Source organism: Alligator sinensis, unplaced genomic scaffold (genome assembly GCF_000455745.1).
Source record: "Alligator sinensis unplaced genomic scaffold, ASM45574v1 scaffold1051_1, whole genome shotgun sequence".
Taxonomy (NCBI): Eukaryota; Metazoa; Chordata; order Crocodylia; family Alligatoridae; genus Alligator; species Alligator sinensis.
In genome coordinates, this window is record NW_005842473.1 from 230970 (window position 1) to 244021 (window position 13052).

A 13052-nucleotide genomic window follows, 5' to 3' on the forward strand; every position below is an offset into this window, starting at 1 on the left:
AGCCCCGCGGTACCTCGGTCTCTTCTCTCCAAATACTCAGCTGCTTCCAGGAGGATGAGCAGGGAGTTGAGCTCCATGGCGGGCTGTGCGCTGGCGGCTCTACCCCGGCCCCGCAGCGCCCGCCACCGCTCCGGGTTCAGCGCTGGGGACTTCCAAGTCCCCCTATATAAACTACTTTGACACAAAAGCAACGGGCAGCCGCGCCGGCCAATGGGCCGCGGGGGTTCTGTCGAGGGGCGGGCGTGCCACCCGAAGTACAGCCAATCGGGAGAGGGGAGCACCCCCCCTCCCTTCCCCCCTGGCTCGGGGAGAGAATGTTGACAGATCCGAGCGGCGCCGCGATTGGCTGGCCGCGATAGTAACAATTTAGAAGCCGAAGCTTAGCAACAGCACGTGGTGGCCCGGCCCCCGCGCTCGCTGAGTGGCCGGCGTTCCATATGCAAAACAGCCAGCGGCGCCTGATTGGCACGCAGGGAGCTATGCAAATCAGCGGTGGGAGCTGGCCAATGAGGCGGAAGAGGTGTGTCTTGTTGCGGGCAGGCGAGGGGGACTGGGGGAGCTGCTGGGAGCGAGCGGGGCTGGGCAGCGGCTCGGCCTAGGGACCGGGGCGAAAGTGCGGAACCGCTGCTGAGGCCCGGCGTCCACCGGCGCAGCCTCTCCGCCACAGGGCAGCTGTTGCACCGTGTCAGAGCAAACTCCCTTCGCTTGCACAAGGGACCCTCCCCAGTAGCAGCCTTAAGGGAGAGCAAACCGGGCAACCGCCAGGGCCCTACACTTTATAAAAATTAATGACGCTGAATATTTGTATTATCATATTGTATAAAGATACATGTTTCATGGCTAGGGCAAAGTGAAATTGAAATCGAAAATGTCCGACTTGCTTATAGGTCCTCAAATTAAGCCTCTAAGGAGCCCCAAATGACTTTCTTGCCCAGGGCTCCAACAGCCACTGCTGCCTTCCCAGTGCCGTGTCCCCGTTCTGGTGTCTTAGCTTGGGGTCCCAGCCTGCGGCCCTGCCAAGATGCTCCAAGACAAAGAGCGATGGCGGCTGGGTCTCCGCGGTTTCCAGTCGAGCACGGGGAATCAGCGAGCAAACACTGCAAACATTTTACCTGGGGCGTCTGGCGAAGGGCAGAGAACTCCGATTTTCAAGTCCCAGATCACACAGGATCTGGGGCTCCACAATCTGCGCCCCCCCGTCCCAGGGCATCTTGCAAGGGCGCCATTGTTTTCATGCCCGCTGTTCATGGCATTTTGGAGCTGAGGCTGCAGTCCAGTCCGTGCGACAGGGCTGGGTTGGTTTTGCTTTGTCTAAGCTCTTCAGATCATCAGTTAGTTTTTCTGTCCTGTTTCATCCCAGCGCTCTGTTCACGTTTGCAGCAGGGAGGCATCACTGACATGGACATACAGGCAGTGTAAGAGTGTTGCTGTAGCCAGGATGGTCCAGAAATTATGTGAGAGGCAAGGGGTTTCTTAGGGTGACATCTTTAATGTGACCATCACAGGTTTAACCATCACCCCTCGGTTAAGCCTTCTCTGGAATACGCCTGCACTAACACCTACTTTCAACACACTACACAGGATGGCAACCTACAAACCACTATATATAGAAAACTTAAAGGCTACCATCTCTACGTCCACGAGACCAGTAATCTTGCCACGCACACCAAAAAAGCCGTTACCTACAGCCAGGTCCTGGGATTCGACTGCATCTGCACAGAGGAGAACACGCATGATGCCCACCTGACCAGCCTAAAGTCTGCCCCCATACCACAAGGACACTCCAGTAGAGAAATAGACTGTACATTTGAAAGAGCTCTCCAAATCCCCCCCCAGTAACCTGCTGGTCCCCCACCACCCCACACTAGAACTGATCAGAAACACAGTCCAATAAAAGATATTACCCTAAGAAACCCTTGCCTCTCCCACAGAAATACAGCAAAATGCATTTTCACAAGTGTCTTTCTGCATTTTGCGCAAGCCACACATTTTGAGACTGCCCCTGCTGACTTGCTCGGTCTGTCAGATGGGTGTTGCTAAAAGGAAAGTAAAAACACATCCTGCTGCAGGCTCAGGCTCAGCAACAGCACATGCGTTATCACCAGGGAGGAAGTTGCATGCTGGGTTTAAAGCCCTTTGCAAATATCTGTATTACCAAAAAAGAAGCAAATGCACACGAGCAGCTTACAGGAAAACATGACTTTGCAATTCATTTACGCAATTGATACCCCAGCCTGCTTCTGGTTAGGATGACAAGTGGTGGCTTCTTAAGACGTGCTACATGGGTAATACGTGCTATACGACTTGCAAGCAGATGGGCCTTCTCTATAAGAGCCAGCAGGAGGGGAAGCCCTAACCTCCCTTCTCGTTCTTTGCTACCCCACTGCAAAGCAGGAGGGAGGCAGTAGGTTTTGGCACATCAACACTTTTCTTTCTCTCACTATCAAAAAACAAAATTGCCTCTAACCCCATCCTGTTAGGAGCTGCCATACCAGACCAGCCATCCACCTGGCATCCACCTGGCAAGATGCTCTTTCTCCGAGCGGTCAGGACCATCTGCTTCAGAGGAAGGCACAAGAAACCCTGCAGAAGACAATTAAGGAAGAACCCGTCTGTATGGAAAATGTGGTCCTAACTTCACGAGTATTTCTGGGAGAGTAAAACACCCACACTCAGGGATTTGGGATCCAAATACTGCAGCAGACTCTCTAACAGAACACAGCAATGAACAAAAAGTATCACAAAGTGGGAAAATACTCCATTAGGAAGCATTTAATTAGTGAAACTTTCCTTTCCTCTTCTTCAGGTGGGCCCTGATCCTCCACTGAAGATTATGTAGGTGAATCCTGGTGCCTGCAGGAGCCCTGGAGCCAGGCCTCAGGCCTTGTGTAGGGGAATGACTCTGTAGAGCCCCATTGCCAGCACATAGGGCTCTGCTCAGGTGAAGCAGTCTCCTTGCCTGGCTCTCACAACTCTCACCTTAAAGCAACGCACTTTAACGTTTCCCTTCACTTCCAGTTTACCTTCAGCTAAATCCCAACATTTCAAGTACTTTTTAATACTGTATCCTGCATCTCCTGCTCATCATCACTGAGGTAAGTCAGAAAGGAATTAAAACTATGCACAGAAATAACATAAAGAGAAAAAAACAAGCTCCTGTAAGTAATATGTCAAAGAGATGAGCTGGCAGGAAAAGGATACTGCATTTGGATCTCAAAGATCTGAGCAAAAATACATTTTGCAAAGTGTGACTTCATACAGTAACCAGGCCAAGGTAAAATTGCAGTGCAGCATAAATGTGCACTGACATTTAACAGGACCAAAATACACACAACTAAAAATCTAACCTGCAGGAAATTATACAAACACTGAAAGGCCACCTGATTTTTAGTCAAGGTTATCTGCCAGCTCTCTGCCTGTCAACAGCATATCTAGTTGCATTTCTTCAGCCTGTGCTTTTGTGTACAGAAGCAGCCTTGTGTAATGGTGCAGTTTATGAGCTGAGGGACAGCCTGGGCTGAATACTGCAGGTGCGTGGATCCTCCCTTCTGCTGTCCATACTGCGTGCTCTAATACAGTTTAGCTTATGCATTTATCCCAGACTGCAAGTCTTGGCTGCACAGCTATTGCCTTAAAATTGGTGCTTTATTTACTTTAACACGAGCAGGAAATAAAAATCTTTTGGGCCATTTGATATGGCCTCTTAGCCAGAAAACACCATATTCTGCTATTCTAGTTATTTGCGTTGACCAGCACTTACTCACAAAAGTGGTCTTGCTGGCCAGTGGAATGGTGTGAGGAAGAGCTGGGCAGTATTTGAAAGGTTGCAGAATATGGTCCATCGAGTTTATTGGCAGAAGAGGTCAGATCAAACAAGCTCATCGGTGTAGCAAGAAATACCCATACACTGCAAACTTTATTTTATTTTCAAAGGAACAAAATCATTCAGATAACGTGAAGGGCGAACCCTCAGCTTATTCTGTGATCCATGTATAGTAACAATGCAGAGATGCTGGGCCTGACTCTTCCTTGTGTTGTACCTTGTGTCATCATGCAAAGCAGTTGTCAAATCGACTGAAATGAAAGAAGTAAAGGATGACACAGGCAGGAGAAAGAAGAAGATGGCACTGCAGCTCCAGTTTAGTAGCATTTTACTCCTCCTTTGAGTAGGTGTAAATGACACCACTAGGCAGCAGGCAGCAGAGTATTTGCCACCGATGCTAGAGAGACATAGAACTGCTCAAAGATTCTCCACTTGCTGCTTCCTTCTGCATTTGTTTGCAAATACCTCTGCCATTCAGAACACAGGGATGCCACAGAATAAGGCTGCCTGCTGCCGAGAAATGGTTCTTCTCAATGAACCCAAGCATACTTCCATTACTATTAATGGGAGTTGTGTCAACGGCTTAATGAGGAACAGAATTAGGCCCAATTAGAACTTTGTGTTTAACGTTCTGGACTGCATATGGAACAATATATATAAATATACATGCGCAAGCCAATAGTTTCTACTCCACATACTATGAAGCAAAACTCCCTTCATCCCCACAACATGCATGTAGTCACAAGAATTAAGTTCCAGTTCCAGATAGCAGGCATCCTTGTACTGTGGCAACCTCACTTTCTGAACTGTAGCAGCAGAGGTTCTGACCGGTAACAATTGGGATGTTGTCAGCCTATCTCTCATTTATCAGCATACGCGTCTACATGTGCTCAGAACTATTTTTACATACATCCTGGGCACGTCTACATGACACTGACTGTGCAGTAGCATTGCATGGCAAAAACCGTACCAAGATGCTACTGTGCAGTAATATTAGGCTACTGCGCAGTAGCATCACTTACAAGGTGTTTGCCTTCTAGTACAAGTACTAAATAAATGCACAGTAACCACTACACAGTAGTGTCTCATGTAGACACACCCACTATGTAATCAGATAAATAGCTGATTAGGGGGTTTGACCCCTTTATATGAAAGGGTATGATATGCCAAATCTCCTGAGTACAGAACAAACAGGATAAATATATTGTTTCACTTTCTGCTGCTATGTGTATTTATTATCAAAGTTTTCTGATTTAGGCTGATCAAACATGTATTCATGCTTGCACTACTCCTTTCAGGGCCTTCCAGTGTGCTAAGTACTACTAGGGGAGAACTACATCCTTTTAAAGTCAATGGGACTACTTAGATGAGTAAGTACTATGATGTGTTTAAGGGTTGCAAAATAGAACCCAATATATTGATATAAAACAACTGATATCTCCCCATAGCAAAAGTACCAATGTCAACTATACCCAGAGTATAAGGTCCACTTCTAAATATTTTTCAAATACTTAATACCAGGATACATAGAGAATATTGGCTTGCTTAATATACCCGTGTGTGCGTGCATGCGTGTGTGTGTGCATGTGTGTGTGCATATATGGGTGCATCTACACATCATGCTATGGCAACATAGAAATCACATGCGTCTACACATGAGCACCAGCTACATCGCCATAGTGACGCACTCCCTGAGTATAGTGCGCTGCTACAGCAATGTAGCAGCAAAATCTACCCATGTGCTGTGTGCACGGCACAGTAACCACCCGTACTGTGCCATGCTTGGAAGTACTTCTGTCTTGGAAGTAATTCCATGTATGGTGCATGGCACTGTAGTAAAATCACCACAGGGCGATGTGTAGCTGCACGTTTTATGAATGGAATTGACGTTAATGTAATCTGGTATAAAAATGTTAAAAGCGCGTATTGAGGATGGACAAATCGCAAGCCATGAAGCTGTGAATGGTCTGGTCATACCAAATGGTTGCTGACAAACCCTTTACACATAAGTATATGCTAAAGGACATTTCTTAAGTTGCATGACACTATTTTAAAGAAGTTTTAATGTTCTTATTAGGATTCTTTTCGTATTATTCCATCTGTAAGGCCTGAGGTACCTTAGCTCAACTGAACCAAGCACAGAAGGAGCTATAAAAAATTCTAAAATTACATGAACTGTCATTTCTATTCATATACATGTTTTTGGTCTGATTCCACTTTCATTTATACCAGTGAGAATCAAGAGTAACTTCACTGAATCTATAGAGATGCATAGATGTGAAATGGCTGAGAGGAGAGCAGACCAAGACTTTTGGTTTAAGTTAAGCATCTGCCTAAATATTTGGCTGATGTGGGGTCCTAAATAGCTCTTTTCCATATCTAACTTCTCAGATTCTGTGAACAGGCAGCAGCAACAGCTGAGCACTTAACTAGCAGCTGGGCGGTAGTGATAAAAGGCAGCTCCCAGTGCGTGCTAAAGTATAAAAATGTTTTACTTAGAAACAGAAAGTAGAGTTTATGCCCATAACATTCCTCAGTAGCCACATTCCACAACCTGCAGTGGCTCCTCCTTATTTACTGAGTAGACACTAATGAAAAGATCATCTATCATAGTTTCATAGTTTCATAGTTGGTAGGGTCAGAAGGGACCTGAGCAGATCATCAAGTCCGACCCCCTGCCATGGCAGGAAAGAGCGCTGGGGTCAAACGGCCCCAGCAAGGTGTTTGTCTAACCTCCTCTTAAAGACCCCCAGGGTAGGAGCCAGCACCACTTTGCTTGGAAGTTGGTTCCAGATCCTAGCCGCCCTGACAGTGAAGTAGCGCCTCCTGATGTCTAGTCTGAATCTACCCTCTGCCAGCTTGTGACTGTTATTTCTTGTCACTCCTGGTAGTGCTCAGGGGAACAGGGACTCCCCCAATGCCTGCTGGTCCCCCCTGACTAGTTTGTAACAGGCCACCAGATCCCCTCTCAGCCTTCTCTTGTGGAGGCTGAACAGGTTCAGGTCCCTTAGCCTCCCCTCGTAGGGCCTGCCCTGCTGCCCCCTGATCATGCGAGCGGCCCTCCTCTGGACCCTCTCCAGGATGTCCACATCCCTCCTGAAGTGCGGCGCCCAGAACTGGACACAGTACTCCAACTGTGGCCTGACCAGTGCCGCATAGAGGGGGAGGATCACCTCCTTGGACCTGCTTGAAATGCATCTGTGGATGCATGACAAGATACGGTTGGCCTTCCTGACCGCGTCCCCACACTGTCAGCCCACGTTCATTTTGGCATCAGTAATGACTCCAAGATCCTTTTCTGCCTCTGCACTGACGAGAAGGGAGCTCCCCAGCCTGTAGGTATGCTGCTGGTTTTTCCTCCCCAGGTGCATTATCCTGCACTTGTCAGTGTTGAAACCCATCCTGTTCTCATCCGCCCACCTCGTAACCTGTCCAGGTCTGATTGCAGCTATTCCTCCCTTCTAGCGTGCCCACATCCCCCCACATCTTAGTGTCTTCAGCAAATTTGAACAGGGTGCTTTTTACCCCCTCGTCCAAGTCACTGATGAAGATGTTGAACAGTGTGGGTCCGAGGACCGAGCCCTGGGGGACCCCACTGCCCACATCTCTCCAGGTCAAAAATGACCCACCCACCACCACTCTCTGGGTGTGGCCCTCCAGCCAGTTAGCAACCCATTTGACTGTGTAGGTGTCGATGCCACAGTCCCCAAGGTTTTTAATGAGGATGGGGTGAGAGACAGTGTCGAAAGCCTTCCTGAATTCCAGAAAGACTATGTCCACTGCTACCCCTGCATCTAAGGATTTTGTGACCCGGTCATAGAAGGCCACCAGGTTGGTCTGACAGGACCTGCCTCTAATGAACCCATGTTGATTGCCCCTAAGCATAACCTCTCCTGCTGGCCCCTCGCGGACATGCGCCAGGATAACTCTCTCAAAAAGCTTACCCAGGACCGAGGTAAGACTAACTGGCCTATAGTTTCCTGGGTCCTCCTTCCTCCCTTTTTTGAAAATGGGAACCACATTGGCCCTTTTCCAGTCCTCTGGCACCTCACCAGAGCACCACGAGTGCTCGTAAAGCCGTGCCAGGGGTCCCGCAATGACCTCTGCCAATTCCCTCAGCACTCTGGGGTGGAGGTTGTCAGGACCTGCTGATTTAAATACGTCCAGCCCCTCCAGAAGTTCCCTGACTAGGTCCTCACTGACCCTGGGCCTGGGTGGCCCTCCCCTGGGACGTAAAGACCATAGCACCACACTTCAGTTGATCTCGGTTCTGATATGACATCTGAGATCAGTGATGTCAGAACTGCTGAACTGAATCCTAAATTTTAATTTAAGAAGGTCCATAGATGCAAGAAGATGGAATTATGGGATCTTTTTCGTTTATTATTCACTATGTACATGATATTTTATTTTCACTTTTCCCCTTTCTTTTCCCTGGGATAGCCAGGCATTCCTCTGTGTTAGGGTCTGAGCCTTATGTCGACTTTGAATCTTTGGGTGGTATAAGGACGTCTGCACAAAGATCTGGTGGGGAGAATCCTTGTGTGTTGCCATGGATATCTGAAATCCAGTTTAATATATATCACTCATGGTGCAAATCCTGACCTGTGCATTATAGATGGGGTGGCAAGGCAGAGAGGTGAAGGAGGTCAGTGATTTCAGCAGTGGCAGTTTCAGCAGATTTGAATGCCCAGATTTAAATGCCTTCCTCACATATGGAGCATCTGATTTTCAAAGGTGCTGAGCACCTACACACTGAGTTCATGTCTCCAAAAGTCAGGCCCAAAATGTTTGGCAGCCCCAAATTAATGACCACTTTTGAAACCAAAGGCCTATGTGATTTGTGTGGGATGAGGAGCAGTGTAGTAGGCTTAGTTGGCTAACATTGTGTCTCCTGTAACCTAGTTTCGTTCCTCTCCTCACCCCCATCCTTCTATTGTTAGTCCCTCACTTGGGCGCTATGTATTTCCCTACTGGCTTTGTCAGCTTTTTTGGATTTACAATCCTAAACATTTACTAATAAAAGTCTGTCAGGCACAGGACTGGGAGCTGAGACTTTTCTAATCTTTACTGCAGGCTCTGTCCTGCTCTTATTCAAGTCAGTGGAAATCCCCCCGTTGGCATTAATGATATAGGACCAAGCCCTGTGTGACTAAGCCAGTGGTTCTCAACTTTTTAGACCAGGTATGTCAAACTCATCTGGACCTGTGGGCCAAATGAGTGGGCAGTCTGTGAGCTGAATTGGGCCCACAGGCACTCCTCTCTCCCCCATCTCCCCACATGCCAGATCTACCACATGTGGCACCCATTATGACCACTGTGAGATCTGCGCCGTACACAGTGCGCCCCTCCTCTGGCTAGTTTGGGGCACATGCCACATGGTGCCTGCTCCAGTGATTCTGGGGCCAACTCTGCATGCAGTGCTGTAGGTCCTGGACAGGCAGGAGTAGGCATCACTTGTGATGCAGATCTCGCAGCAGCCAGCCCGAGCACCATGTGTGGTACAGCCTGTCCAGGGTGGGTGCCTTGTCTAGCACAGGTCCTAAATTGGCTGGAGTGGGCACTGTGTGATATGTGGCCCCCACTCTGCCAAACTGCCTCCCATAAGGTGCCTTTTCTGGGATCCATGCACAACATCCCCCAGTCAGTCCAGGACTATGTTGCATGTGGTGCCCAATTCAGTCAATCCAGGACCAGCTGGAGCAGGTGCCGTGTGTCATGCATGTCCCGCGCTGGCTAGGGAGTAGAGGAAAGGTGCGGGTACCATCTGCAGCGCAGATCCCAGAACAGCCATAAGAGGCACTACATGTGGTGTGCAATGGGCATCCTGGGCCCTGCTTGCAAGGCCAGGCCAACATAAGTGCATCAACTTTAGTGTTACCATTTTTCCAGTTCCAAAAAAGAGGACACCTATCAGAGGAGGTGGGGGCAGTTTCTATATGATGGCGGGGCGTAAATAACAAGTGTTATTGCTACAGAAATTAAATGTAAAACAAAAATAAAGCCACAGCCTCCCCCTAGCCCTGCCAGTGCCCCTCACTCCCAGCCCACAGCCCCCTGGCACTGCCAGTGCCCTGCATTCCTGACCCACAGTCCCCTGCTCCATCTGGTGCTCCTAACTCCCAAGTCACAGCCCCTCACTCCTGACCTGCAACCCCCTACCCAGTGTTATTAGGCTACTGCACAGTTAGCATCTTGTGTAGATGTGCCCACAGACTCACATGCCCCCCCCCACTTACAGCCCTCTGAACAGTCCCCAAGCCCTGGCCCTCCAACCCCACTCCCCATAGACTTACCTGCATCCAGCTGCAGGGGCTGCTCCCACCACCCTGCCTAGCTGTATGCCAGCGATGTGCACATGCTCACACAGATGCACGTGGCGCCCCCCTGCCTCCAATTGCCCCAAGCAGCTCCTTGAACACTGGAAGGCTGCCAGCCTGCAAGGGGAAACTCACGGTTTTCTCCCTTAAAGAGGAAAAGCCATGTTTTTCCACAGCAAATGGAAAACCTGGATCCCTGGTCTACCAGCATCAATGTTGAAAAAGGACTAGCAGAGCAAAATCCCAGACATTTGTTCATATTTCAAAAAACCACCCAGACAGAGATCAGAGGACCCAAAAAGAGGACGTGTCCAGGAAAACCTGGACGTATGGTAACCCTAGTCAACTTAGCCCCAGGGCGCCTGGGGCTCTGTGGACCACATCTTTGACATCCCTGTCTTAGATTCACGGGAACCCTCATTAGACTCTAGGCCCCCTCTGTAACTTTTGTGAATTGAGTGGCTCCCCATTTCAAAAGCTAACTTATTTATTACAGTGCTTACCTCCTTGCAGAGAGGGAAGGCAGTAAGGGCAGGGTAACAGCCTGGCAGAGAGAGCCTGAGCCTGCACTTATCTGCTTATCTCCTTGCACCTCATGGCCCCCTTCAGAGGATCTCATGGCATGCCAGGGTGCCCTGGTACTCTCGTTGAGACGTACCAGGCTAAACACTACCAGGCCTTTAAGTCAGTGGGAACACCTCCGGTTCTGGATGCTATATGGCTTTCCTGCTCTGTGTTGTGGGTCATCTGCTCTGGCACTGACTTAGTACATGGCCTGTTGTAGTCCTATGAACTTCTGCAGGCCTTGTTTCCCTCTTTTGTGTAAAAGGAATGACAATACTTGCCTTGCTAATAGAGCTGATCTGGGGTGTGGTTACCTCATGTTTAGAAAGTGCTTTGAAACATTTGCACATAACATTTTAAACTGGACAGCGTTTGGACTTAGCATGTTTTATTACTCAATTCTGTAGCATTTTCCTGGCTGTTTTCTAGAAGGACTAATATTGTGAATAATAATAACACCTGTCCTGTATACAGTGCTTTCATGACTAATTCTGGTGAAACCAAGGCACAGGGAGAAGAAGTGACTTGGCCAAGACTCCCAGCAGGCAAGTCCCAGAGATCAAAACAGAACCCCAAATTCCCAGTCCAGTAGTAGCCTCCAGACCACACTGCAGTCTTGGGAACTGATTCTCTGTTATTTAAGGCCTCCTTGACGCAACTTTGTCACTGTAAAGAGGTCTTAAATTGCATTTGCACCCATCTCAAGACTTCTTGTGCATTATGAGAGCAGTGTAAGAGGATCTTAGGATTACTGAGAATCAGGCCCCCAGGGACAGAGAGAGAAGGCACATGTGTGTGTGTGTTTGCATAGGGGTATGTGTGCATACACAATGCTAACTGTTTGAGTAAGCTAAAGAATTTGAAGCAATTGCTTATCTTGTCACTGGTCATATCTGAGATCTTGCCTTCTTGTTAGGTTATTTTGAAAAGAAAAACTCGTTTCATAGTTTCATAGATGTAGGGTCAGAAGGGACCTAAGTAGATCAGCAAGTCTGACCCCCTGCCCTGGCCAGGAATGAATACTGGGCTCATATGACCCCAGCTAGGTAATTATCAAGCCTTCTCTTAAAGACCCCCAGGGTAGGAGCCAGCACCACTTCCCTTGGAAGTTGGTTCCAGATCCTAGCCGCCCTGACTGTGAAGTACTGCCTTCTAATGTCCAGCCTGAACCTACTCTCAAACAACTTATGGCCGTTATTCCTTGTTACTCTGGGAAGCGCTTGGGAGAACAGGGTCTCTCCCATTCCCTGCTGGTCCCCCCGGTAAGTTTATAGACAGCCACCAGTTCCCCTCTCATTCTCTTGTGGAGTCTGAACAGGTTCAGGTCCCGTAGCCTCTCCTCGTAGGGCCTGCCCTGCTGTCCCTGAATCATGCGAGTGGTCCTCCTCTGGACCCTCTCAATGCTGGCCACATCCCTCCTAAAGTGCAGTGCCCAGAACTGTAAAGACATAAAGACATTTTCTAGCAAGCAGTTACTATGTCACAAGTTGCTTTAACAGTCACACAAGAGTTGTGATCAGGGACAGTCACAGACCACTTAGCAGGGCTGTACACAAGGCACAAATGTAAAGCGAATCCAGTCCAGCAGTGGCAAGTGGGATGTTTCATTTTAACAGACGAGGGAGTGACTGCACTGGGGGGAGGGCTCTGCTGCCACAGGCATGTCTTTGGCCTTGGTGATGTCTGTTGGCCGCAGCGTCCCCACACCGGAGGCGGCTCCAGCAGCGTGCGGGGGTCGGGGGAGACCTGGGAAGATGGTGGTGCATGCCCGCTCTGCGTGCGGCCTGGGGAGGGAAATCGACCCTTCACTGGCAAAGGCCTGTGGCTGCCTTTGCCGTGCTCATTTGTACCATCTTGTGCAGCTTAAGTCCTCCTGTTCCTGTTCTTGCTTTCCCCCCCACCCCACCTGCTGCAGTGTGATTGATGGTCTCTCCTGGGAGCCAGCGGTCTGAATCGCTGTGTCAAAACCATGTTATTTTGTTTGTTTAACCGAGGACTTGATCTGGAGCGGGGGCTGTTGAATGCCGGGCATAGCCCTGCCTAGTGGGGTGTTTGATAAGGGAGCTGAGTCACGGTGCCTGGGTCTCCTCTAGGTCCGGGTCTCATCTACACCCCTGAGTGTATAAGGGGTGCACCAGGCTGTGGGAGAATAGTTGTTCACCAGGGCTCCCCAAGGGATAACAAGGTCCAATGGCCACAAACTTACGGTGGTGCAAGCACTGACTCTGGACTCATTCAAAAAATGTTTGGATGCTTATCTTGCTGGGATCATTTGACCCCAGAAGGCTTCCTGCCTATGGCAGGGGGGGGGGGGGGGGGGGGGTGGGGGGGGCGGTCGACGCGCC

General features: G+C 49.2%; 1 protein-coding gene across 2 annotated transcripts in view; it reads right to left on the reverse strand.

Annotated features, from left to right (window-relative positions):
* Nucleotides 1-191, reverse strand: part of MXD4 (MAX dimerization protein 4) — a 53737-nt gene extending 53546 nt beyond the window's left edge. The window contains exon 1 of one of the 2 annotated variants that reach the window (XM_006030894.3): nt 14-191. In XM_006030894.3, the coding sequence (XP_006030956.1) occupies nt 14-77 (64 nt within the window). In that variant the 5' untranslated portion in view covers nt 78-191. The remainder of the gene's footprint in view (nt 1-13) is intronic. The other variant, XM_006030893.3, reaches the window with a different exon arrangement.
* Nucleotides 192-13052: the final 12861 nt, after the last annotated feature.